The sequence below is a fragment of the Chelonoidis abingdonii genome, chromosome 23 (assembly GCF_003597395.2).
Source record: "Chelonoidis abingdonii isolate Lonesome George chromosome 23, CheloAbing_2.0, whole genome shotgun sequence".
In the NCBI taxonomy this organism is placed as follows: Eukaryota; Metazoa; Chordata; order Testudines; family Testudinidae; genus Chelonoidis; species Chelonoidis abingdonii.
In genome coordinates this window covers 13,794,223-13,821,487 of record NC_133791.1, presented here as the reverse complement: position 1 = coordinate 13,821,487, position 27,265 = coordinate 13,794,223, and the positions used below count along the sequence as shown (strand labels likewise).

The following is a 27,265-nucleotide window of genomic DNA, read 5'->3' as shown; positions in this document are numbered from 1 at the left end:
TACAGAGAACATGAAAAGATGGGAGTTGCCCAACCAACTCTAAGAGGCTAATTAATTAAGATGAACTGTTGTCAGCAGGAGAAAGGCAGGACAGAGCAGGTTTTCCACATGCACTTCCCCATATCCAATGTACATTAAACATGACCTGGAGTGTGTACCTGTATGAATAAGAGAGTTTGGTCAGTCCTCAAGCTCTCTTCTCACACCACCACCCAAGGAGCCCGCAGCATTAGTGGAGATTTTGTAATCTTCTTGTCCATTCGGAACTGGTCCACCAACCAGTTTCACGTAGTTTATCAATCCACTATCAGATGGTAAGAACTTTCAGTTACTACCAACAGGGGCTGCGTTTGAACCTGTGACTTATGGGTGAAAGGCTTTCCATCCTGTAAGCCATCCCCAGTCTTAGTCCCATTGCTTTCCCAAAATTTATTTACTTAAATCAATGAGCTTGGCAGCTATTTGAAACCCACCACAATTAAGTTATTCAAAGGACACAGAGACAGATCTTTACAGGGGGGCTGGAACAATTTGTACAGTGAGGGTGCTGAAGGCCATTAAACCAAACTGTAAACCTTGTATATAATGGAAACCACTTCAAGCCAGGGGGTGCAGCAACACCCCTAGTTTCAGCATCCCTGGATATTTATTTTCAATATCATCCTCCAGAGAGTCCTTTTAAAATTCTTGGGAGAAAACCCAAAGCCTAATACCAGTCTATAGAACTGACCTATAAAAGTAAACACAGAATGATATAAAAAGGTTATTTGCCACAACACATAGTAGGACAAATTAGGAAGAAGATACAAAACAGACAGGGAATCTAATCAGCACTTTGATGAGACAAAGTGTTCTTCCCATAAGAATGGCAAATGCAATTCACTTCAAATGTAATTTTACACTTAACTGATTGGCTTCTGTTATAAGACTAGCAGTACATGGTTGTAGTTGCATTTACAATAATAGCCTACTCTTTAACGCAGGCAAAAAATAAAATAGAAGTGTTGACTACACCACCACAGACTCTCACTTCAGCAGGAAAAACACCCTCTGTCATCACTCCTACACAGAGACACCCTGGGCCAAATTTGGCTCTTCGGGCCCAATCCTGAGAACTGCCTTGTGCTCTCCACTCCCACTGACCCACTCGGTGGCAGCAGGCCTTTAGTGAGAGTTAAGGGTGGTGCAGAAGCAGGCACCGAGCTACCTGAGTGCAACTCCTTTCAACAACTTTACAGCTGATCCACTGTATATTGATGATTGATTTTCATTGGTTGCTCCTCACCCCTTATCATTGGGTCCCAAACTCTTTAGATAACAGAAAGATCCCATTGACATGAAATTTGTATTTTGTAATCATGCATGTAATTATAGATATTAAACAGAAATAAGGTTCTCCGCTGGGCACAAATGAACACTTTGATAAACGGCATTTTTTTTTAACAGGCTACAACAAATCTATTGTTTTCAATTTATGCTGAGAGTAACACATCAAACTGAATAAGCTCTTTTCAGTCACTCATCAAATTACAAACTACTCAGAACAAACAGCCTTTTCAAAGCATCCTTTTAGAAACTACAAACACACACACGCAAACACACCTGGGTGTTACACAAACAAATCAACTTTTCTGCTGCAAAGAGGACAAACATGAAACAAGTACTTAAGGCTAAAACATTTTGCGGGGGGGGGGGCGGGGGGGATGTAAGAAAGGGATCATAAAAACAACAGCCTATGGAATCTGATATGCGTTGCTAGCCAAAAGACTACATTTTCAACCTGAGAATCTAAGCTGATGCCCTCTACCGTACATCAAAATTCCTATTATCAATCATTCAACTCGAGAAGAAAGATGAAGGGAGATTCTTCTTCACCTGGTCTTTTGACAGAGATATTCCAAAAGAGAGTGCTTTGGCTAGTAAACGCCACTAAATTTCAGGGGTAATTTATTTTTAGGCTCAGTTCCTTTAACGTCCACAAGGATTCTGTGAGATTAAAAGGGTAGATAAAATACTTTTTTATTTCAAAAGTAACGGATAGGTCCCCACACGCAGATGATATGAACACGTTAGAAAAAATGAACTTCCATCTAGGATGATATCAGAATAGGGGCCCAATCCTGAAAATGCTTAAGCACAGGTGGTATTCTTTTCTTGTGTGACTGGAAGGGGCTACCCACACGAGCAAAATTAAGCATTAGCAGGATTGGTCGCTCCGTTTGCTTGGACAAATTCCTGATTGTACAGTAAACCCATCTGATGGTGGATTAAGTTTGTTTAATAGCTACAATTCCCTGTGCAGCATAAATGGCAAAATAAGACAAGTTTAATGGAACAAATCCACCAATTACTCTCTCTAAATCAATTTGTGCTAATACTTTAATAATGCAACACCAATGATGTAAAGGAATAGCAGTCTTATGAGAACAGCTACACTGCATTTTAGAAGAGCAACTATGTTTAAAAAGCTGCAGGTAACATACCAAAAATTCAGGTATTAAATAACGTATGAACATCATACCAAGAGACTCTTGCAGTAAATATGTAATAAGTAAATAATATCTGCTGACATTTTTATCACACAGATGCAAATGCAAATCAATTATAGCTCTCTCAAGGCAGGGAAAGGTTCACACTATTTCCAATCAGACAAACACCGTTCTGAGTGTGAATTATCTTGCAATTCAGTATTTACCTGTTCAGAAATTTTTATTTAAATGTTTCTAGAGTAATTGTGACCCAAACACTATTTTCATTAGTATAACACAGCATATTTCCGCCAGACAAGAAAAAAGACAAACCCTACAATCTTAAGAGCTGTCCATCAGCAATTTAGCACTCATTCGGTAACCCTCCTGCAAAATTAAGACTATATGTCAATCACGACATTACACATATCAACCTGTTTTATATGCCCAGTCTTTGCTACTGAATCTAGCAGACTTGTTGGTAAAGTACACCTAACTTTAGTGAGGGGGGCGTCCAAGGGTTAATTGTTGGAAAAACATATGGATTCTTTTCTACTTTTTAAACCCAGGGTCTTTATTCTTAGCAAAAAACTCACTTCTCTGCCATTTGCTCGTTAGGAGACAGCTCTCTCCTGATTCATAAAATCCCCAATACCTTGCATTCTGCAAATACAACACTCCTGTACTTTTTGCTTAAGTGAGGTAATCAAAATGCACATATTAGTAATGCCTTCCCCTTCCCTCCCCAACAGGTTATGCCATTTGCCAAATTTCATGCTAGAAAACTATGCATTAAACAGCAGGACTGAAATACATTAATCACAATTATAACATGGCTGCTTTGTTACCAAATTACTGATCTGATTCTTAGATCTTCATCAAACTCTAGGCACCAGAAAGGGAATTTAGACTGGAATTCAACCTGAACAATGCTAATTTGCAGGTTAAACAATTCACAATTGCAAAAAAAAAATTAATTTTTAACCTAAAGACATTTAAATTGAAACCATCATTTAAAATAAATGAATTTCAAAATGATCACCACCTATTAATTTAAAAAAAGAGAAAATGTGAGGTCTAATAGTTACACATTTGGTGTCGTAACCATTCCATTCAATTGCCCTGTTTTAACTCTTGTTTGGAATTTCTGCAGCCTAAATGGTAATAAATTTAATATGCGGAGAACATATGATATTAAAGTCAAAAGCTGATTAGCAGAGAATGTCAGATACATTTGCCATTTGACTTCACCTAAGAGGGAAACAATGCATTTTTAGGACCATCTCATCCAATGTTAATCCTTGAAGGATTACCAACAGCTGCCATGGTTGACAGTGTCAACATAAACTGGCAACCTATTTCTACCACCTCATCTACACAAGGAACCGGCTCAAGATCAGATTGCATCTATCCCACTATCATCAGGAGAGATTAATCCACATTTCAACCAGATTTGGGAAGACGTCCACCAAAAACTAACCAAACCAAAAACAAAATCCCATAAATGTACTTGTTTTCATAACGCCCCAGATATTTAAACTCCATGCAGTGCACCATCTCATTGTCTTATTTATTTTACTGACTGGATACAGGGCAAAACGGTGGAGGGAGAGAGAAAGCTGCAACCCAGGTATGAAAAATATCTCAGTGTCAGATAAAAAGAAAAGTGAACATGTCAACATGCTGCTGTTTAAAACAAAACCTTGTTTTGGTTACAACATCTGGAGCCTTCCCCCCCCCCCCCCAGAGGAAAATCTGCAACCAGAATAAAAAATCATGTAGGAAGATGGGTCTTAAAACGTTGCACTTAGCACCTCACAGGAACTGAAAACCCCAACCTGCAATTAAAAGTTTACACAGGGAACCGGTTCACAGTGGGTGGGGGTGCGAAGGGGGTTACAGGGATCGCTTGGCGGAGACCCTCCCCTATTCCACCTCCCTCCCCAACACATACAGCTCTGGCAGGGGGCACTTCCTCCCCCCAGCATCCCTGACTCAAACCGCCACCCAAAAGCAATAGGGAGAAAGGGTTAAAAGTTGCACAACGCATCCAGGAGTCACCGAGCAGCAGCAGCCTGGGCTCTGCATCCCGAGCCCCGGGCTGCAGCAGAGGCGCTGGGGTGAGCGCTACAGGCGGGTGCCCGTCACCCACCCCGAGCCCGGCGGGCCCCTCACCTTGCGCGTTGTGCTGGTTGTTCTCCATGATCGAGGGGGTCGGGGAGCTGCTGCCCAGCTCGGCCAGTCTCCGGTTGGTGGCTGTCAGCTCGGCTCGCAGGTTAGTCATCTCCTGGCTGGCAGACTGGATAGCTCCATCGATCCGGAGGGCCAGCTGCTTATTGTCTTCCATCATGTTCAGGATTTTGGCCTGGGGAGGAGAGAGGTGAGAGACAGGCGCATGATGCACCAGCCGGGGGTGGGTAGGGTGCAAGGGGGGTGGCTGCCTCTCTCTCTCTCTCTCTCTCCTCCCCCCGCTACCTGTTGGATCTCCTCGCTGCTTCCTCCCTCTCCCCAGCGCAGGGATGCGCGGAGAAGCGGCTCCAGCAGGAGACCGGAGCGAGCTCCGCCGCTTTGCAAAGGACATTAGCGGGGAGAAAGCCGGGCAAGCACTCTTTAAATGGAGCCTACCATCTGCAGCGGGGGAGGCGGGGAGCCCGGCCCGCTCCGCCGCAGCCCCTGGCTTCGCCGGGCGCCTTCCCCACCCCGGCCGCCTGGAGGCAACGAGGCAGCTGAGGGGAGCAGCCCGGGGCAAGGGCGGTGGGGGGGGGTTCGCCGGCCTGGAGGCTGCACCGCGGGCTTCCCTCCCCTGCCCCGGCGCCGCTGCGCGAAGCGCTGCCTCTCCAGCCGCGGCCTGGGATAACCCGAGGCGGAGGGGTACGGTCGCCCGGCGCGGGGCTTCCGGCTTTGTCTGCGGCTGGGGCGCCCGCCGCTACGCGCTGCCCGCTGGGGGTGCAGCGAGGGAAAGGGGGTGCGAGCGGGGGGGCAGGGCCGGGAGGTGGAGCAGGGGGAGCCAGGCGCTCTGGGAGAGGGGAGGGCGCAGCGGCGGGCAGCCCCGGGGCGGGCCGGGAGTTTGATTTGCAGGGAGCAGAGCCGGGGGGAGGAGGCTGCCCGCCCACGAAGGGCCAAACTGAAAGCGGGGAGCCGGGTCCCCGCCGCCGGGCGTGGCGCGCTGGGGCCGGGCGGAGGAAAGGCAGAAGGCGTCCGTCCCCGTCATCCTGGCCGGGGTGCGCGGCGCAGGCCCGGCTGGCTTCGGATCGGGTTGCAGCGCGGCCGATAGGAGCCGGGTGACACCCCCTGCTCCGCCGGCCACGGAGGGGGATGGGTGCGGGAAAGGAGCGCTCGGCTGGAGTGTGCAGTCGCCATGCTAAGGGGAAAGGGGCTCCTTTGTCTGCCTGAGGGGAGAGGGCTGCGGCATGAATCCCTCTCCCCCCAGCGCCGCTAATGGCACAAGGGGGCGACTCGTGCAAAGCGCTGCCCCCCCCACCTTTGCACCCCGAAGTGGCTCCAGCCCTGGTTGCGCCCCTGTTGGCGTTCGCTTGCCAGGATAGGAGTTGCTGCAAGCGGAAGGGGCCCCAGGGTTTAAAGCAAGTGCTGGGGAGGGAGCAGCAAACGTGCCATTCAGAACCAGGGGTATTCAGGCCGGGAACCTGATTCTAGAGTTCCAGCTAGAGGCCAGGAACAGAGCCTAAAGACCGACCTACCCCGCCAGCCTGAGGGATGGAGCCTTGCAACAAGCCAGTGTAGTAGCAGTTTCTCGTACTACACCAGCTCACCCCAAGAAATCCTACAGCAAATCACTGTGAATGCAGAAAATCCAAGAAACTCACCAGCCGCCTGGTGACAATTGGCAAACAGAGAGGGAGGCATAATTCAGGGAATGCCCGGTATTTCTAGCTACTGTTCCCTTTAGGTAAGAATAGTTTCTCTCTCTGCCACTTTTATAATTAGAGCATGTTCTAGTGGTGATGGGAAGTCAGGACTCGGGTTTTTTGTTTTGTTCCCAGCTCTACCACTCAACTCAATACATACCCTTGAGCCCATCAGTTCTCTCTAGTGCCTCAGTGTAGGTACCTGTACAATGGACATAGTCATGGTGGCTTACAAAACTTCGATAAACACTTTCAAGATCAGGTGCAATGGATGATAGCAAATGTCATAATTCTCCTTGTAACTGGGTCAACTCAGCACCACAGACAAACAAAGTGCTGTCCCTAAGCAAATGAGGCAAACAGAACTTTGCAAGGCTGGTTAAATCCTGCCAGGTTAAATTAATTGTCTAAAGGACTAGAGAGCTTTTGATGAAAGATGCAAGGGGAGTTCAAATTATTATTCTTCAGTCCCCTCTTCTCTTTGTCTCTTCCCTACAATGGGCTTTGTGCAGAAGTCTGCTGCATGCCAGTGCCCAAAGAGGAGTAAAATGGACCAAAAATCTCCTGGAAGAGGATGTGCGCAAGGAGGGAAAGGCAGCGGCTTCTCTGGTATTACTGCATAAGCCGCATCCACCCAGTGGGTGCTGCAAGCTCAGTGGGTGCTGGCAAGCTCAGTGTGGCATGTACCCATTGAAGCAATAGAGAATTATTTGGCATGATAAATTACTGCTTCTAGAAGGAGCAATAGCATTTTGCAGTGCCTTTTCAACCCACTGCAGGTGATCTACTTGCATGAGGATTGTGGGACCTTGATTGCACCAGGCAGAAAAGCTGTAGGCCTGAATTCATGACCAAACAACCCATGTGTTAGGGTTAGACTAGATGACCCTTGCAGTCTCTTCTAAGTCAATCACTCTATGATTCTCTGGAAGCAGGTTTCTGCCAGCTGGAAGCCCAGGGAACCTGGCCAGCTTGCTCTGAAGAGCCAGATCATCACTCCCTGTTTTCAATAGGGAATGATGCAGTGGAGAACAGCAGTTCAGGAGACGCGGTTTATCCTCAGGCACCCTTTAAGGCATGAAAGGGAGGACTGGTCCTGAAGTGAGCCAGAGCTCCCTGGGAACTGAGCTGGGGCAGTCTACTTCTCTTCACGTACAAAAAATGGCTCTTACCCTATTTTTTGAACAAGAGAAAATATTATGCAAAAGATTAAAATAAATGTTTTGGGGAAATAGGGGAAGATTGAGCAGTTGCTGCAGTGCGCTCTCAGGTCTGCCTTATGCTTTTGGTTCCACAGCCAGGCCTTGAGAGTGCTCTGAGGACTTGCAAATGCAAGGAAGTTTCCAAAATCTAAGCACTTTCAGTGGCATAGGCATCACAGGGACCTTGACCAAACTACAGCAGGAGAGGGACAGAATGGTGGGTCCTCTCCCAGCAGGCATAGAATATGGAGACGTATTATATTCTGATTTAGAAAAAACAGAATTGATGTCAGCTTTGTCTTTCCTTTGGCAGCGTAAACACCATGTGATGGTGGGGTTGAGATGACGGGAAATCATGTCAGTGTCCATTTGCAGGCTGGTTCGTGCTAGCTGTGCTCTTCTCTGTCCAGACTTGCACCATGGCAGTACAAGAGTGGCCCCTTCGATGAGCACAGAGAATGTCCTCAGTGGCCCCAGGAGCAGCTCTGGTGTAAAATCAGCGTCTGAGGGAGGATATGGTTTAACAAACCAATGGGCCGATAGTTTCTGCTGCTCACTCACAGGAAGGGAAATGAGGTAAAGCAAAAGTGCGTTGTTCTCCAGCAAGACAACGATCCTACTGGGAGCCGTGGAACAAGGTACTGTAAAGCTGCGAGTCTCACTGAGCTGAAGGGGTTTGGCGTGCATTGAGCCTCCAGGCAACTTTTAGGAATAAATATAAGATGAATCTGTGTTCATGTGCTGTCAGTGTGCTGTAGATTGCTTTTCAATTGTGCTGTGCTCCCTGAGAGGTCATGTCTGATCCTGCCTGTACTTATGCTCATTCTGCACTGTCATAACCTCCACCAACTTCCACAGGGTTGCTTGGAACACACTGGTCTAAGCAAGAGGCCCACCAAGTCCGTTGGGAATAGAGGATGCTCTGCCATTCCCAGGATTGAACCTGTAGGTACTTAAGGGCAACATGTCACTCAGGGTTTGTCTACACAGTGGGGGAACGTATTCTGTGGGAGTGATTTCTAAAGCACACTCAGTCTTGTGCATTAGTTGGTTCATGTAGATACAGTAGTACTTTAAAGCACCCTAGGGAACCTTTAGAGCACACCAGTAGGGTCTACACAGACCAATTAATATTCAACACATGAGTGCGCTTTAGAAATCACACCCCTGTAGAGCACATTACCTTATGGTGTAAACAAATGCTAAATTATGGAAAGTTTGGAAACAGTATCTCAACAGACACAAATAGTGCCAAACCTTTTACCGATCTAATCTCAGATTAAGATGGCCACAGCATTTATGGGATGAAGCTGCAGCCCATGGAAACTCCTAATGAGGCTGCTGCTTGAGGAATTTGCACTGTGTCCCACCTAGGGACAAGGGATTGGCCATTGTGTGGGGTACGGAAAATTAATCCCCTTCAGTTTTCAAAGTATGAATTCTCAACTCAGTCAATACACAGGATAAAATAATGTTCTCTGCACATTGGAACTATATGCTGATATTCTGGTCTCTCTGCAAAGGTGGATTTCCTAGTGATATTGATGGGTCTCCCATATACACACTGTGTGGAGAGACTATTGGGCTGAAGTCCTCTCTAAGGGCTTGGCTACTAGGGGACATCTAGGAAAAGAAATACTAATTAACTAAAGGTGTGAATTAGTTAAACTGCATTAAACCCTGTGTGAACACAATCTTTCAGAATTAATGTGGCCTTGCTTCAGGAAAGCTGCTTAATTCTGAATTAGGGTGTTCACACAGGAGTTTACTGTAGTTTAACTAATCCATTTCAAATCCACACCTTTAGTTAATTTGGATTTTTGTTCCTGGCTGATCCTGTGTAGAGAAATGCTTAAGACTTTGTCTACACTACAAAGTGAAGGTGTTTGTTTTTTGTATAGCACAGGTAGGCTTACCATCGCTATCTTTAATCTAGCTAGCCACAGGTCCTAGTAGTAGTGAAGACAGGTGGTATGGGCTAGCAACCTCAGTACAAGCCTGCCAGAGACTGGGTACATACTCTGGTTGCTAGTCTGTGATGTATCTCATGCGGCTATGTCTTTGCTAGTATTGTTACCCACACTGGATAGATGCAAACCAGGCATGCACTGTAACACCATCATCTGGAGAACTTTGTGGCCTGGGAATATTACCTTGAAACAGGATCTACCTCAATAATAATCTTATTAAACAAACTACAGGCTCAATAAATTTTTCTAGACACTAAATATCTCAGCTGTTTCAACTCCTTTTTATAATATCAAAAGAACTTGGCTCATTTTAAAGCTACAGTCAGGCAGATGAAATCTACATTTTGTGATTAGTGGTTTTTTAAAAAAAAATAAGATGAAAGAATCTAATTAATAGCAAGTATTTAACGGTTATTTTTAAAAATGATTTTTGACTGACAGTTCCCAGCAGTGTCTGCAGCCCAAACATTGCAACACTAGGGCTGGTACGTGAAAACCACGAAGTGACTAGAAACAGGCGTGGAAGTGAATGTGTCTGTTTTCATTAGTTACATGTATTCAGGGTGGATAAATGGCATAAATGAAGAATGAATTTCAATTCTGAAATTCTGTTTTCATCATTTAGCTTGTATGAGTGACAGAGGCAAGGACACTTACCTGAGGTTTGATTTCTGAACAATGTAATGTTTGGGTGCATGTCTGCTTGCATGCACATTTAATGCAACTGTGTATGCAAACTAGGAAATTACATATGCATCTCGATTGAATGTGCAGTTGCAATAGCATATATGTAAAACCGTGATCAGGCAACAATTTATATTCTATACCAAAATAAAATACAAGCTTGTGTACAATCAGGGCTTAAATTATAGTCAACTTCTTTAAACCCAAGACCCATTATTTTTAGCCTACCATTTTTCTTTTAAATTAAACCTGATGTGAGCCTTCCAGCAAAGCATCCAGCATCTAAGGCAAAGCCCAGATTACACTTTTAGTCAGTGTAACCTCAATAATAGACTAGTCAAGGTATTATATTGGTAGCATTTGAAACCTTTTTAAATTGGGGATGTGAAAGAATTTCTACACTATATTGCCTATTTTAAAAATTGTTTTAAAATCTTGAATGTTACCATAGCCTCATCCATAAATTAATAACCCAGTTTTAGAAATCTTCCTTATTACTTTAAACCCCTTTGAGATTCCCCTAAAGATATCCTATGAGATTTTCTCCTTCCCTGCACTCAGCAATAGGGAACAGCTGGGTCTATTTAAAATTGATTTTGATCTCTCCAAGCAGGATTTGATTTCTCCAGTACTGAGCTGTTGCCTGAAGAGAGTGCACAGTATAGCAGAAATTCTGAGATGTCAGCTGGCAGCTGGCGTGGCGAGAGTCGAAGAGAAAATGCGCAGCTCACTATGTGCCCACAGGCACAAGCATGAGACAGCGACGTGGGCAAAGTGATTTTCAGTGTGACAGTGTTGGAGTTTGCCGGCCGCACACAATTATAACAGAATAAAACCCTCTTCTTGCTAAGCTCCAGATCACAGATGGTCCCCAATGGGGTGCAGCAGCAGCATAAGAAACACTCATGCAAAGTAAGCTGCCTTTCCATTAATTCCTGTTAATTGGGTGTTTCAAGGGCTTCAGGCACTGTGAAAGGGCCAAGGCATCATAAAGGGACAAGAGGTACTCATCATTTAAAAACAGACAATGCTGCTCTCTGAACAGGCTGAATGGTGCAATGGCTGAATGCTCTGCGATGAAGAAATCCTAGGAGCCTCTTGGTTCAGATGGAAGTTAACCCCTCCACAGTGATCTGAATTCTCTCTCATTCACACACACACTTTGCCAAAAGCCAAATCAACCTCCCCGAGATAATGGTCCCAATCCTGAAATCGTGCCTCCATGGAACTCTGGTCACTTCAACAGAGCTCCACACAGGTCTGATTGCAAGAGTGGGGCCATATCTAGAGATTTTGCAGTGAACTAGACTAAGTATGCGGGATAGATGACGTGCTTCATTTCTGTAGAACTAGGGTATATTCATTGCTGGTGTAAGTGCATTGACTTCACCAGAGTTATGCCTGCTTCTGTCAACATTCATATGTATGATGCTTGGTCTCAGTCTAGTCCCTGCTGAGTTTGTTTGTACATCACAAAACCACTACTTATTTTGGGTTGACTGGCAAGTTTTCCTTAGGAACTGTATGGGAATGGCAGGCCAGGATTGGGAGCATTGGAACAGCCCAGGGTCTGCCCAAAAAAACAGTGGGTCAACTTTTGTGAGCACTTGGTATTCCTCATTTGACGCAAAGTTTTAAAATTACTTTTTAGAAGACACACAGAGAAACTAAACAGGGGCCATTTCACAGGGCAAATGTTTTTTTAAGAGACTATAACAGAAAATTATGCAGCTTGAGTCCCCTTGATTGGTCTGAGCCAAACGCTATCCAAACTACATGAGAGAGAATAGAAACACACTCCTGTGAATTTCATACCCCTTCTGCTAGTGGTATGATGATGTACAAATTACATGTTGAAATTCCTCAGCAGTTCAGGGCCTGATCATTGCTGCAACAGCAAAATTGAGCTCAAGGAGAACTGTATTTAGCCCAGGATCAAGATGTGTGGTAAATATAGAATACCGGAGAGATTATTATGTGTGAGATTAATTCCTGTGCAAAGGGCCAAGTATCACTTAAATCCTCAAAACACGGATTAAATTAGACTTTAGTGGTGCAGAGGCTTTGCTCTGCATAGGGGTGAATTTCACCTGCCATCTAGCATATTATTTTCTGACAACAGCGTTAAATGCTTTCCATTAAGTGAGCACGAGCGAAGGGAGGAGAACAGTGGAAAATCTTGATTCACGTGCCTATTCCATAAATGAACCCAAAATAAAAATTCAAGCATAGAAAGCATATGACACTGATTGATACCCAATCAGATGATGCGGCTGCAGCTCTCTTTGAAGCAGCCAGATAAAGACTATTTTTAGTTAAATGATGTGCACATTTTTAAGAAAAGCATTTAGGGGATGATTTACAGTTTAAGGGTGAATTTTTCCAAAAACATCTAAGGGATTTAGGAGCACAAATGCTATTGAAAAATCAATGGAACTTCTTAAGCCTCTTAAGTGCTTTTGAAAGCCTTATCCATTGTTTACTGCATCTAGCATTTCCCCAGCTATCACATAAGCTTTTATAACAATCAAAAGACAAGGAGAATCAAATCCATGTTTTCCCCCAGATTATTGGAATGTTCTGGGGGTTTGTTGTTGATCTTTTTTAAATTTTGAGTTTCAGTCAAACAACTTAACATACACAGGATCAGCTCCATTGTGCCTGGTAATGCTGAGTAGTCTATGTACTCTCCCCATATGTGGTATATAAAAGGAGATTGACTAACAATAGACAAGACAACTAGCTAGATCAAAAGACAACATCAAATAAAGCTTTGAAGATTCACAGAGGCAACAATACATTTGACTTTTACGGAGCCTGAGGTCTATTGCCCTTTTCTGTCCATGCATGGAGCCTTTGGAAGGGAGAACATGCCACTAATGTGAGTAGAAAAGAGGGGACTCATTGTTCAAAAGAACCGTTCCACCCACCCGGCTGGGACCTGGGAAAGGGCAAGTGCCTTCAGTGCCCATTGACTTCAACAAGAGTTGTTGTTTGTATGACAGTAGTGCTTAGAGGACCCAACATGTACTTTACAAACAGGATAAGAAACAGTATCTCTGCTGAAGAGCCTCCATCTGAAAAGACACAGCCAATAAAGAGTGTGAGAAAGTATAGTTATTGGGGTTCTGTTCTTCAGGGTTTATTTATTTCATTTTTCTAGGTTTATTTTGAGCAACTTTTGAGTTTTATGTAGATGTCCAAAAATCAGGGCCATCATTGTATATATGGAATGAGTAATGTAGATTATTACAGTAGTAGTATATACTGTAATGAGTAATCTCTTGGTAATGTTCCCTAGGGGCTTTAACGAAGTGTAGTTTCAAACAGCCCTACATTCAAGCACACTGGAGAACTTTTAGTATGTACCAGCTGGGTCTGCACAGACCAATTCATGTGTGACATGTTAGTATGCTTTAGCCATCACTCTCCAATAGTCCTCATTCCTGCTCCTTTTCCATGTAGACAAACCCTTACATGTAAGTAGCCAGTTCTGATGTTTTTCCAGTGTTGATTGGATAAACACCAATTTCTTTTTCTCTCTCTTGATTTGGTACTGTGGGTGTTTTACTGGCTAAAACCAAAAATCAGAAACTTTAATTATTGCTCCATTTTACAGATGGGGAAACTGAAGCACAGAGTGATTACATGACTTGCCTAAGGTCACACAAGAAATCCGGAGTGACACCAAATCCTCCAAGCCCCAGTTCAGTGCCTTATCTCCACTGACACTGTATTATTCTAGTTGTTCAGTAACTAGTAGAATCAAACACAAACTTAACACCAGTATTCTTAAATATCTGAAAAGTTAAATATTGAGCCCCAAGTTTCAGGAGAAATGGACCTTGAGAAGACTATATTCTCCAAGAGGTTATAGAAGATGGGTGAGTGGAGGGGATCCAAGTAATGTTTGGAAATGTTAAAATACGGTCTATATTGTTTGGTTTTGCTTTAGATGTCTGCGTTTTTTCAGGCCAGGCAATGGGAGGGAAGTCGGAAATGAAAGGGATGGGGAGTAGGAAAGAGGCACCGTTAAGAGTTCTGGCCAACCTCTAATTTGCCATTCAGTTTACCACCCTGTACTTTATTGTGTATGATATGTGAAGGAACCTGTTTAGCCAAAAGGGAAATGTCTTTTGTGTTAAGAGTGACCATAATCTAATATCGCCTTTTGACTTGACTCAATTAAATCCTTTCTTTTTCGGTTAAATAATCAGCCACAATTTAATAAAATGAATTTCAGTGTGTCATCTCCCAGTCTGATGACTTTAGAGATCATGAAGCCTTATGTAAATTCCGTGAATTACTTTTTATTTGCTTGTGTGTCACTTCCACACAAAAATGCTCTCTGTTAGTGTATTAAAATTCCTTCCCCATCTTCTCATTGCATCACTGTTTACAATAATGATTCCCAGCTGAAAAGGCTTGAAATATCACTAGTTTCTTTTACATCTGCCAACAAAATTGGCCTTTTCTGATTGGAAAAAGGGCCATCAAGTGCAGATAAATTTCCAGTGGGGTCTTCTGTGTTCCTGTTTCATTGTGAACTTGAATTCTATGCTGCGAATTGCAATATCTTGGCCTATTCCAAATTTTAGTCGAGGCATCTACTGAGCAATTTGATAGCAAAGCATGTTCCCTGCCCTCAAATCTAATCAAACAGACGAGCAAACTTACAAACTGGCCACGAGAAAAAGCTTAGCCTACCTCTAGTTATTATATAAAATAAATAGGAGTGTTGCAGCATGTATCCTGCAGACATCTGTTCCCAGTTCTTCAGCCTGGGAACTAGGTGACTGTAGTTCTATTACTTGCAGAATTTTTTCCCTCTAAAGAGCAGATTTTTTATTTTGTATATTCATAACGGTATCTGACCTTCCTTCTCACTCTTAGAATATTGAGCAGTGATTCAAAGGACGGTGAATCTTTTCTTCCCAATCTGAGAACTGGCCAATGCTCTAATACAAAGGGTGACCTTGCTGGATGCATTACTGCCATAGCATAAATCACATTTTAGTGTTTTGCTCTTGTTTTAAGGAAGTATGAATTGCACAAATTAACGAGACGCTAGAATGCAATCAAGTGGTTGGAGCAGAAGACTGGGAGGTCAGAGATCCTGGGTCATACTCTCAGCTGGCTCACTGATTCACTGTCATAACTTGTGCGACTTCTCTGGGTCTCAGTTTCATGATATATGAAATGAGCACAATGGCACTTGCCCACGCTACCTCCCTGGGGATTGTGAAGATAAATTGTTTAATGTTTGTAATGTGCCTTGAAACTGCTGAATCAAAGGAACTACATCACAACTAAGGAATATGGAGCAAATGTATTAGACCAAAGTACTAGCCTGGATTCAAACACTGCAAACACTCTAGGTTATACCAGGTTCTAAGAAACTCCACTGAGAAGGTATAACTGAGAGCAAAATTTGATCGAAGAGATTTTCCCTGATAACTCCCTTTGGCATTAATGGGAATCAAACATCTAGACCCCTGAAAACAAATGACTCCATAGCATATTTCACAGCTGAGTGCATCTATGGCACAAGTTTCAATATCCAGTTCTATTAAATCCAGCATTTGTTTAATGAATTACAGCAGTCCAATGAGTCTGTAGATCGGCGGCTGGTATTTGACTTTTATGTGGTAGATTCCAGCAGCCAGCTTTAAAAAAGGAATCAATATTTGTGAAAAAATTTCAATACACTTTATTCTGAACTCCCCCTCCCCTCCCCATTGACATATATGGATGCTTGATATATTTCACAGGGGTTGATGAAATGGGCTTTATCAAAACCAATTTGGGAAATGCTTGGCAAACCCAAATGAAAAACTGCAACATTTTCCTCATTTATTAGTTCCAGTTCTATTCAGTTCCAAATTTCAATCGACATCACTAGTAGCTGTCTCCTCAGTCACCAAAGGGAGATTTTATTTTTTCAGGATTAGCTTTTTAAATTAATTAGATAAAATATGCTTAATGGAGCCACTGTGAATATTTGATTTCTTAACGAATGGGTGCAGTGTAATAAAGAGCCTAGGAGGAGCAGTGGACATTTCTCCATAGAGGCTTAGGACTAATATTGCCATTTAAGGGCTAGTCCACACACAGGTTTGGTACGAGTATAACTACATTAGAGATGTGATTTTTTTTTTTTTTTTTTTTAACCAAAATACCTCCCAAACCCCAAATGTAGACACAGTTACACAGGCATAAAGGTGCCTTGTACTGTTATTATTAATATTATTTATTTGTATTACTGTAATGCCTTGGGACCCTAGTCAGAAACTAAGACTCCATTGTCAGTTAAAGTTCATTTCCCTTCATGTACAGGAAAAAGCGATATTGGTATAAGCACTTTGATTCCATTATAACTGTGTCCACACTACTGGGGTGGTATGACTTTCACCAGACTGGTGTAGTTAAAGAGTGTGTAGACAAGGTCCAATACATTTGGAAAGGTGTTAAAAACCCTGTCAACAGTACGTGCTAAGTGGTTTTAAAAAAAAACCCCAAAACATATGAGCTAACATGTTTGTTTTTAACACCACCCTCCCTGTCAAAGTCTAGACAGGGCCTTAGAGACTAGATCTGGAGGGAGAGACTGTGAAAGCCAGGGTTGCTTTGACAGTGAAGGCGTTAAAAAAAGTGTGAAGTATTCCTTCACTTTCCTCCATCCTTGGAACAGTTGCCACTCAAAAGCCCTTGCTTTCCTGTTCTCATTGCCAGCCATTTGAATGCACATCCCCTCTACAGTGTGACACAAGCAGAACGTACGGCACATTGCAAATATTAAGTCCCAGACAGTGGGGCAGCCAGCAATTTGAACCTGCAACATATATGGAAAGATTTTACAGAGAGCTCAATGTCCAGCAGTTCATACAGAGATCAAGGAAGAATTGCTCCCCTCTCCCTCCTGAAAACAGAGAGAACAACACGAGCTGCCGGGTGTGGAGCTCTTCAGAAAATCTCACCCATTGTGGCCAACTCATCACCTACCCGCGCCCCAGATGGAACTATAATCACATGCAATCTAGCAGCAGGCACAGTTAGGGAGCCCTAGCTGTGTGAAGATAAAACAGATACACCCACCAGACACCACAACAATTTCTAGACCAAGGTAGCTGAAATTGTACACATCCAAATAACTGGCATACTCCCACCTGCACCCACTGTCCCGGAATACCCTGTTGTAAGACATTAAAATAAATGGTAACATCATGTCTGAATGTAAAGCATCACTATTTAGTGAACTCCCTCTGAAGCACCTGGCATTGGCCACTGTTGGAAGACAGGATACTGGGCTGGATGGACCTTTGATCTGACCCATTGTGGATGTTCTTTTGTTAACTACCAAATGAATTATGCATTGCTGTACATTGTTGTGATGGTTTGGATCACAGAAACCCCCTTGGGAGCTGCCACCCGATGTGCCAAGACTACTACCCCTGCTTTCCCTGCCAGCTCAGGACCCCAACACCCTGTCTTGCTGAGCCAGACACTCCCGTCTGCTCCAACAAAGATCCAGGGTCTGAATTACTTGCCCCAAAAACTCCATGGGGTCTAAACCCAAATATGCTGTTTTTACCCTGTTAAAGCTATGCAGGGTAAAAACTACATAAATTGTTATAACACTGATAGAGAGATATGCACAGTTGTTTGCTCCCCCAGGTATTAATACATACTCTGGGTCAATTAATAAGTAAAAAGTAATTTTATTAAATATAGAAAGTAGGATTTTAAGTGATTCCAAGTCGTAACAGACAGAACAAAATCAGTCACCAAGCAAAATAAAATAAAATGCGCAAATCTATGTCTAGTCAAACTGAACACAGATAATCTCACCCTTAGAGATGCTTCAGTAAGTTTTTTCCTCAGACTGGACACCTTCCAGGCCTGGGCACAATTCTTTCCCTAGTACAGCTCTTGTTCCAGCTCAGGTGGTAGCTAGGGGATTCTTCATGATGACTCCTCTCTCCTCTTTGTTCTATTCCACTCCTTTATATATCTTTTGCATAAGACGGGAATCCTTTGTCCCTCTCTGGGTTCCCGCCTCCTCCTTCTCAATGGAAATGCACCAGGCTAAAGATGGATTCCAGTTCAGGTGACATGATCACATGTCACTGCAAAACTTCACTGTCCACTTGCCAGCACACATCTACACAGGAAGACTTACAGGTAAAACACACCCATCTGCAGACAATTGTCCTGGTTAATGGGAGTCATCAAGATTCCAAACTACCATTAACAGCCCACACTTTGCATAATTACAAAGAGTTATATTTCATATTTCTAGTTTCAGATACAAGAGTGGTACATTTATACAAATAGGATGATCACACTCAGTAGATAATAAGCTTTGTAATGATATCTTACAAGAGACCTTTTGCATGAAGCATATTCCAGTCACATTATATTCACTCATTATCAAATTTTATAAAATCATATAGACCGCAAAGTCACAACTGTTATTTAGGGCTGAATTCACATAGCTGCATTTCTTTCAATGGGGACTGCAGAAAGTGGGGATGATAATTCAGTAGGTGGTACTCATCCTTCTGGGAGAGAACTGAACGCATACCCCAGAGTGGACTTATGTGCTGTTGAAGGAACCTCTCTCTGAGAAAGCTGGCTAGATCTTTGGGCTGAAGGGGTAGTGATCAATGGCTCCATATCTAGTTGGCAGCCAGTATCAAGCTGAGTGTCCCAAGGGTCAGTCCTGGGGCTGGTTTTGTTCAATATCTTCATTAATGATCTGGAGGATGGCGCTGATCGCATCCTCAGCAAGTTTGCAGATGACACTAAACTGGGAGGAGTGGTAGATACATTAGAGGGTAGGGACAGGATACAGAGGGACCTAGACAAATTAGAGGATTGAGCCAAAAGAAATCTGATGAGGTTCAACAAGGACAACTGCAGAGTCCTGCACTTAGGACAGAAGAAACTGTAGGAACAGAAGAATCCATAACCCTGCTACCAGACCAGGAACTTGAGTGGACCTTAGGCAGGCAGCAGTTCTGCAGAAAAGGACCTAGAGGTTACTGTGGATGAGAAGCTGGATAAGAGTGTACAGTGTGCCCTTGTTGCCAAGAAGGCTAACGGCATTTTGGGCTGTATAAGTAGGAGCATTGCCAGCAGATTGAGGGATGTGACCATTCCCCTCTATTCAGCATTGGTGAGGCCTCATCTGGAGTACTGTGTCCAGTTTTAGGCCCCACACTACAACAAGCGTGTGAAAAAATTGGACAGTGTCCAGCGGAGGGCAATAAAAATTATTAGGATGCTGGAGCGCATGATTTATGAGGAGAGGCTAAGGGAACTGGAATGATTTTGTCTGCAGAAGAGAAGAATGAGGGCGGGGGATTTGATAGCTGCTTTCAGCTACCTGAAAGGGGGTTCCAAAGTGGATGGATCTAGACTGTTCTCAGTGGTACCAGGTGACAGAACAAGGAGTAATGGTCTCAAGTTGCAGAGGGGGAGGTTTAGGTTGGATATTAGAAAAAACTTTTTCACTAGGACGGTGGTGAAGCACTGGAATGGGTTACCTAGGGAGATGGTAGAATCTCCTTCCTTACTGGTTTTTAAGGCCCAGCTTGACAATGCCCTGGCTGGGATGATTTAGTTGGGAATTGGTCCCGCTTTGAGCAGGGGGCTGGACTAGATGACTTCCTGAGATCCCTTCCAACTCTGATAGTCTATGATTCTATGAGATGTAATACCAAAGCCATTAATTATCCTGCAACACTCTTCACAAGAGTTGGGCTTGTTAATTGTGGTGTTCTGGCCAAATTCAATTGGGGTACGTTATTAACATTCTGCCTTTGGTTGCAACTGGATAAAGAATTCTTCAATTTCTGCTCTACACTGATGCATGGTGCTTGTGTGTGCAATTAAACCACCACTGTCTCACCCTAGAGGTGTCCACATTTCAGAAGTGGGTGATTGACTCTCATGCAATTATAGTTTATAAAGCACTTTGGAATTCTTCAACAATGCACGCCACTATCAAAACCATAAGGAAGATGACTGAAAATTGTGGCCATGGATATCATGTAAGGCAATGTGGTCTACAAGACAGCATGCCAAACTGAAATTCAGGAGACTGGGATTCTGGTTCTGCCATTGACCTTGGGTGAGTCACTGCACCGCCCCGTGCCTCAGTTTCCCCATCTGTAAAATGGGGATAATGATACTACCCTCCTTTATAAAGCACTTTGAGGTCGACTGATACAAAGCCCTATATAAGGGCTAGGCATGATTATTGTTATATAACTGAACTGTATGACTAAATTATAGATCTGCCTCCAGGTCATAGATCAGGACAGCAGCTATATCAAAATACATACACAACTTGTTTTCCTGCAGCATCTTTCAAGCACAATGTCACAGAATGGTTTGCAGCTAGACAGACAGGTAGGAAGGGAACACCTAACAGCATTAATAATAGCCACTCCCCCCACAGGCAGAAAGAAGATGGGTAAATATGGACAAGATGTAAAAAAATGGAACATGAATAGCAAAGAGGCAGTAAGTATTTCTGCAGCCTTATTGCAGTGAGCAGAGAATGGCAGGGTGCAGTAAGTAGTGGAAGGATCCAATGGTTTTGCTTCTTAAGTAGGTGGCTGAAGACTGTAGGATATCTCCATTACTAGGTATAAATCAAGAGTAATTGTGTTGGTTTCAACTGAGAAGAGTAACTCAGCTGAAATCAACAAAGGTATTCTAGATTGACACCTGAGAGCAGAATTTGACCCTGATACTGGAGCCAGTATTTCAAGTGTGTAGTGTGCACTATGATCAGCACTGATTTTCCTTGCATAACTGGAGCTTTTAAAAATAAAAATAACTTGAAAGTCCATTGCCCACAGCTGCTCTTAATGTTCAGTTTTTATCATCCAGAATAAATTGGGCTTCTGCAATTTTTCTATCAAGACAAACAATCCTTGCAGTAAATAAGGAGCTTTTTCTTTGTGTTGACAGTTTTCATATGCAGCTTAGTTAATGTCAGTTACTATTAGCTTTTCAGTTAGCTGAGGGTAGATGTCCCTTAACAGCTCTCTATGCCAGATAGTGGTCTCAGTGAAGTCAGTGGCAGTTTTGCCATTGGATTTAGTCATTAAGGTTTGTCCCTCTTGCCAAAATGCTCCAGGGACCCAATCCTCATTAGCGCTGAGATTCTGCAAAGCACACTGAAGTCAGGAGCAGGCCTCAACTCAGCAAATGTGCTTTCCATAGCTTATTTATTGTGAGGTCCTTATTCTACAATATCTACAGAACCCAGGCTCCAGCCTGAGCACGAATGTCTACACTGCAATTTTATAGCCCCATCGCCTGAATCAGCTGACTGGGGCCGACCAGGGATCTTCTGTTGCAGTTTTGACGCACCCAAAGTGTCCAATCAAATCTGCGAGTAATGAGTTGTGAATACTCATTGAGACTATTCAGTGAACAGTCCACGTAGTCTACAATTAGTTTGCACAAACTATTTGTCAAATAATTATGAATAAGGGAGAAATTCATAAAAATTGCAGAACAGAAATTCATCAAATAATTTATTCAATGCAAATAGTTTGTCAAGGTCCAACACAATCAATGGGCAAGATTCTTTGTTAAGGTTTAACCTAATTCTGAATCAAAAGATGCATTAGCATAACATCACAAGAGGTTGCAGACCAGGGATCAGCAATCTTTGGCATGCAGCTCGCAAGGGTAAGCACTCTGGAGGGCTGGGCCGGTTCGCTTACTTGCTGCATCCGCAGGTTCGGCCGATCGCAGCTCCCACTGGCCAAGGTTTGCTGCTCCAGGCCAATGGAGGCGGTGGGAAGCGGCGCGGGACGAGGGATTTGCTGGTCAGTGGGAGTCGTGATCGCTCAAACCTGCGGACGCGGCAGGTAAAAAAAAACAGCCCGGCCCGCCAGGGGGCTTACCCTGAAGAGCCGCGTGCCAAAGGCTGCCGATCCCTGTCTTAGACCATCCATCTAATGTGCCTTTTATGAATTGTTCTGCACACAATTTTTAATACATTTCATTGTGACCATGTTTAAAAAAAGAGCATTGGGATTTTTGTGTGTGTGTGGGTAGATTCCTGGCCACATTTTGTATTAAGGGTCGATTCATAAATAGTTAATAAAGAGTTAATAAATGATTAATCGCTGTTTGAATAACAGGTTAATCGATTGGTATAAACTGTTTGTGACGGGGCTACTCATCTCATGGGAGCGCCCCTGTTGGCTGGGTGTGTCTGCACCTGCACTGCCTCTGCATTTCACTGCTTGCCATGACCCCTGCTGGCAGTTAAACTCCTTAGGAAGATTTAGGTGACTCAGCCCTCTGGCTGAACCACACACTGTCCAGGTGTGCACTGCACAAAGAAAATAGATCCCTTCCAGGGTACAGTTCCAACTAGCCTGTCTTAATGCCCTCAGTTGGTCTTGTCCTGCAGCCCTCCGTGAGCAATCTCTCTCTAATTGTCCCTACTCTGGTATGGAGCAGTGCCCCACTGGGATTTCCTCCCTGGAGACTCTTCCTCCATTGCCCCCGCTGAGTCACTCTTTACAGTTCATTGACCCCTTCCCGGCTAGTATCAAAAGTCTCACAAATGCTGACCCTCTTTCTGGGTCTTCAGCCTCTACCCTGGGCCAGTTTCATTTCCCCTTCTTTGGGGCCTAAAGGGAAGAACTGAGAGTGGGACTGGTGGAGATTCCCAACTCCTATATGTGATTAAACAAACAAAGGGGAACAAGGGGCAACTGGTTACATCCAATGCAGGCATAGGCAGAGCGGAGTGAGAGCATTTTGCTGGAAGGAATTTAATGCTCAGTTTTTAAGTGTTTGTTTTTAAAACGTTGACTGCACTCGTGCTTCCCAGCTGGGTTTGGCTTTCATGTCTTCTTCGGTAGAGTTCGTTTTTGTCTCTGACCTTTTAGTTTTTGCCAACTGTCAGATTCCATTTGTGGTTTGAAATTATCGAAAGATATTTCCCTCCCCATCTTAGAGGAAGGTGTTTATTGTGGGTTGCAGGACTTCATCTTCTGCTCCTGCCTTTTTGGTCAGCTTCAAAGCTTCCGCCGGGCCACTTTTCTAGGCCTCTGCTTTGTGTGTGGGCGTTTGTTGTTTAACAGCTGCTACCCAAAGTACTCAAGAAAACCTAGGACCTTTCAGAGCAGTGCTTGAGTAGAATGCAGCTGAGTCAGTGACATCCCCAAATGCAGTCGGAGTCAAACACTCATATCTGGGCCTACAAGACAGACCAATACAGGTGCAATGGTGGTGCAAGCCCTGCATTTACGCAGGTAGGTGTGTACACAGATAGGTTTTTGCATGCTATTCATGTGAAAATTGCATAGAGTTGAAGGGTTTGCAAAACCTCTCAAACTATTTTTTGCCTTTGCAAAGCTAATTTGAATTTCTCAACCTCTCCCAACAAAATTCAGACCCATTCTACCTACCCTCTGCTCAGGGCCGGCTTCAGGACGTGTGGGGCCTGATTTGAAAGAAATGCAGCGACTGAGCTGCCACCGAAGACAGCGGCGGTTCAATCAGTTGCTGCTGTTTCCAGTGGCACTTCCGTGGAGGGGCCTTCCTCAGCAGCAGTTGTCTTCTGGGGCCTTACCTTCTGGGGCCCCTCTTCTGGATGCTGCGGGACCCTCTTAGATGCAGGGCCCGATTCACGGGAATTGGGGGAATCGTCCTAAAGCCGGCCCTGCCTCTGCTTCCCTTCCACACATACAAATGAAAAAAATATATATTCACGTGATTTTTTAAAAAAACCCAAGTGATTTAGGAGCACAAGGGCTATTGATTTTTAATGGGACATACACTCCTAAGTTACTTGGGTGCTTTTGAAACTCCCGTCCTATATTTCTAATTAAAAGGAAGCCTTTGTTACCTCTCAGCACCCATTCCCATCCCCAAAAGACACACACACCAACCAGACTGGCACGAGGGGTAAAATACAACTTTACCTTATCTTCTAAAAACAGAGGGATAGCATCTAAAATGCTTAGATACTATAGTGATAGAGCTACGGAAAACCCTAAGATTGACTGATGGGCAGACATAGCGTTAAGGTAGGTTTCAGTGGGGAGAAAGTAAAGAAGGTGATTTGAGGTTCTCACTTTTTTCCCCCCTGTGAAATGTTGTATTTCCTTGGGAACAATGATGACATATTGAGGTGGGTAAATCTTGGTGACATCCATACATGCAGAATAAAGTTAATTTATTCTTTGGTTGGTAAAACATCATGGTTTATGTGACAGTTAATCTGTGCTATGAAACCAATTGATATAAAGTTTGACATCTACCCTAGAATTTGTGAAACACAGCAGCCCGTTTGATGGTTTTCATGACCACATACAGTATAAACACACTGATTTTTTTCCCCTTTAACTGTCTGTCTCTTCCATATCTTTACTTCCAACTTCCTGCCCAACATTACTGATTGGTATGTGTTGGTTGTAATTATCTGTTTAATATAACATTTCACTTTCTACTAAATTAGGAATCAAGAGCTTTGGGGTAAAATTTTGAAAAAGGGCCTTAATGATTTAGGAGCTTAAACTTCAGTGACTTTCAGTAGGGTTTAGGCTCTTAAATCCCTTCAGACTTTTTTGCAGATTTTACCCCATGCTCTATTTCTTGGCTATGGCATGGACTTCATAATTATATGACCTTGGACAAGTCATTTGAACAGTACAAAATATAGCCAAAATTTTCTAAAGGCCCTACTGTTTACAGGGGCCCGATCTGAGATCTCCTAAAGGGGCCTGCTTTTCAGAGGGCGGATGCTCAGCACTTTCTGAAAATCAGGCCCCTCTAAGCGATCTGACGTTGGCTACCCAAATATCAAGTCACTCAAAATCATTAATCCCTTTTGAAAATTTGGCTTCTGTGCTTCAGTTTTCTCACCCGTACAATGAACATTTTGGACTTCTGTGAAGTGCCTTGTGATCTTTGGATGTGAAGTGTTATATTAGCCCATATAACTATGACTATAACAGATATAGCTCTTCTTTGTGGATTCATAGTGTAAGTTTGCATAGAATCCTCAGTTCAAAAGGAAAAAAAACCATCATTATTTCTAGAACAGCAGAGCTAAATCTGGAAGATTTAAGACAAGAGCTCTATGACCTAAAATATGCATTTAGGTGGAAATATGCCTTTGCTTTTCAGCTTAAAAAACCTACTTGCGTTTTTGTGGAAACTAACATCTGAATCTCAACAGGAATTTTTTTTCCCCACTCAAAACAGAACATTTGTTAGTAGAAGCAGTGAGGTTTTTGTGGTATAGCACTTCGAAAAAATAAGAGATTGCTACTAACATTTAGCATTGCTTACGTACAGATAGAGAATCCTGTAAACAGAAGGCTTTTAAAATGATAGCAACTGTAATCTAGCTAATATTAGGGGGGATTATTGTACTTGTACATGAAAGCCAATATACCAGGATCTTACAAAAGCCTCAAGTGGTAGGTGAATATCTGCAAAATGCTGATCTCTGAAACTGCTTAGACTAGCTTCTGATATAATCTCTTATGCCAATGAGAGAGGAAAGGAAGTTATAGACAGGACACCTAATAAAAAGAGATGGAATATAACTTGTTCAATAAGTAGTGAAGATCACACACACATTTTGAGTGGATTTGTCTTGCAAGGTTTTCCTTTCAGTTTAGGGAGGGAAAAATATGGCTTTTCCCTCTGCTTATCGAGAGCCTTATAACACCATAGTATTGGAACAGTTCACCAATATTTATGAATTTGTCCTCACAACACCCTTGAGAGGTAGGGTGAGGTATTTGACCTGCTAAAATGTGAAAACGCCAATATCCCTTGTCTTCACTAGCATCTCATATTAGTTACCTCATGTTAGCTAACATGAGGTAAAAACACCTTTTATTCCCTAGTGAAGACAAGGCTCAAGTGTTCAAAAACAGTCAAAAAATCATGGCATTGTCTTAAAAACCATGAGGATTTTTTAAAAAGTAATATACATTTTGGGCACTTTTTGTTTGTTTTCACATCGTTAGGTTTCACTTGGGCCCCATTTTCAAGTTTCTCTCTACAACCATGATGGCTAGAAACGTACTTTTTTATTTAAGGTGAGAATCTCACCTAACATATGACTCCAGGAGCCAGATCTGAAAGCAAAACACCAAATATCATGAGGCTATCAAAAAAAATTCATGAAAGTTGGCAACCCTGCTGTTGTCAAAGTGATTTACTACTCAGTGTGATTAAAGGTAACAGAATCTCACCCACAGTTAGAACATGGATTCTATGACTCCTAAAAGCCACCTGCCAACCAATGTTCCTACTATAGTCCACACAGTTCTCTCTAAGGTGTTTTGTTTTCTTTGTCTGTATAAAGAAACATAACCGACTACCAGCAAAACTTAATATATGAGAAAGATTCTGCTCTCCAAACAAACTACATTCCTTCCAGTTCCTGTGGGGAAGGAAATTCAGCTCTTCTCTAACTTGTTTACTTCCTTTATTTCTCAATAGCATCATCAATGATGTCACTACCATTCTTGGCTTTTTGTTGTTGTTATCATAGAACCATAGAATACAGGGTTGGAAGGGACCTCAGAAGGCCATCTAGTCCAACCCCCTGCTCAAAACAGGACCAATCCCCAACTAAATCATCCCAACCAGGGCTTTGTCAAGCCTGACCTTAAAAACCTCTAAGGAAGGAGATTCCAACAGCTCCCTAGGTAACCCATCACCCTGCTAGTGAAAAAAGTTTTTATCCAACCTAAACCTCCCCCTCTGCAACTTGAGACCATTATTCCTTGTTCTGTCATCTGCTGCCACTGAGAACAGTCTAGATCCATCCACTTTGGAACCTCCTTTCAGGTAGTTGAAAGCCGCTATCAAATCCCGCCTCATTCTTCTCTTCTGCAGACTAAACGATCCCAGTTCCCTCAGCCTCTCCTCATAAATCATGTGCTCCAGCCCCCTAATCATTTTTGTTGCCCTCTGCTGGACTCTTTCCAATTTTTCCACAGCCTCCATAGGAATTCCACCATTGACATTAGCGGGAACAGAAACAGTCCTTCACATAACAGGGGCCA

General features: G+C 43.2%; 1 protein-coding gene across 7 annotated transcripts in view; it reads right to left on the bottom strand.

Moving 5' to 3' along the window:
* KAZN (kazrin, periplakin interacting protein) overlaps positions 1–27,265 on the bottom strand; it is a 747,760-nt gene that overhangs the window by 408,381 nt on the left and 312,114 nt on the right. For 5 of the 7 annotated variants that reach the window (XR_012654761.1, XR_012654762.1, XM_075060171.1 and 2 more), the window contains exon 3: positions 4,644–4,833. Coding sequence is in view for 5 of the 7 variants with exons in the window: in XM_075060171.1 (XP_074916272.1) it covers positions 4,644–4,833 (190 nt within the window). In the remaining 2 variants the exon portion in view is untranslated. Of the gene's footprint in view, positions 1–4,643; positions 4,834–4,943; positions 5,036–5,093; positions 5,152–27,265 lie in introns of those variants that run through there. The other 2 variants (XM_075060173.1, XM_075060174.1) reach the window with 2 other exon arrangements.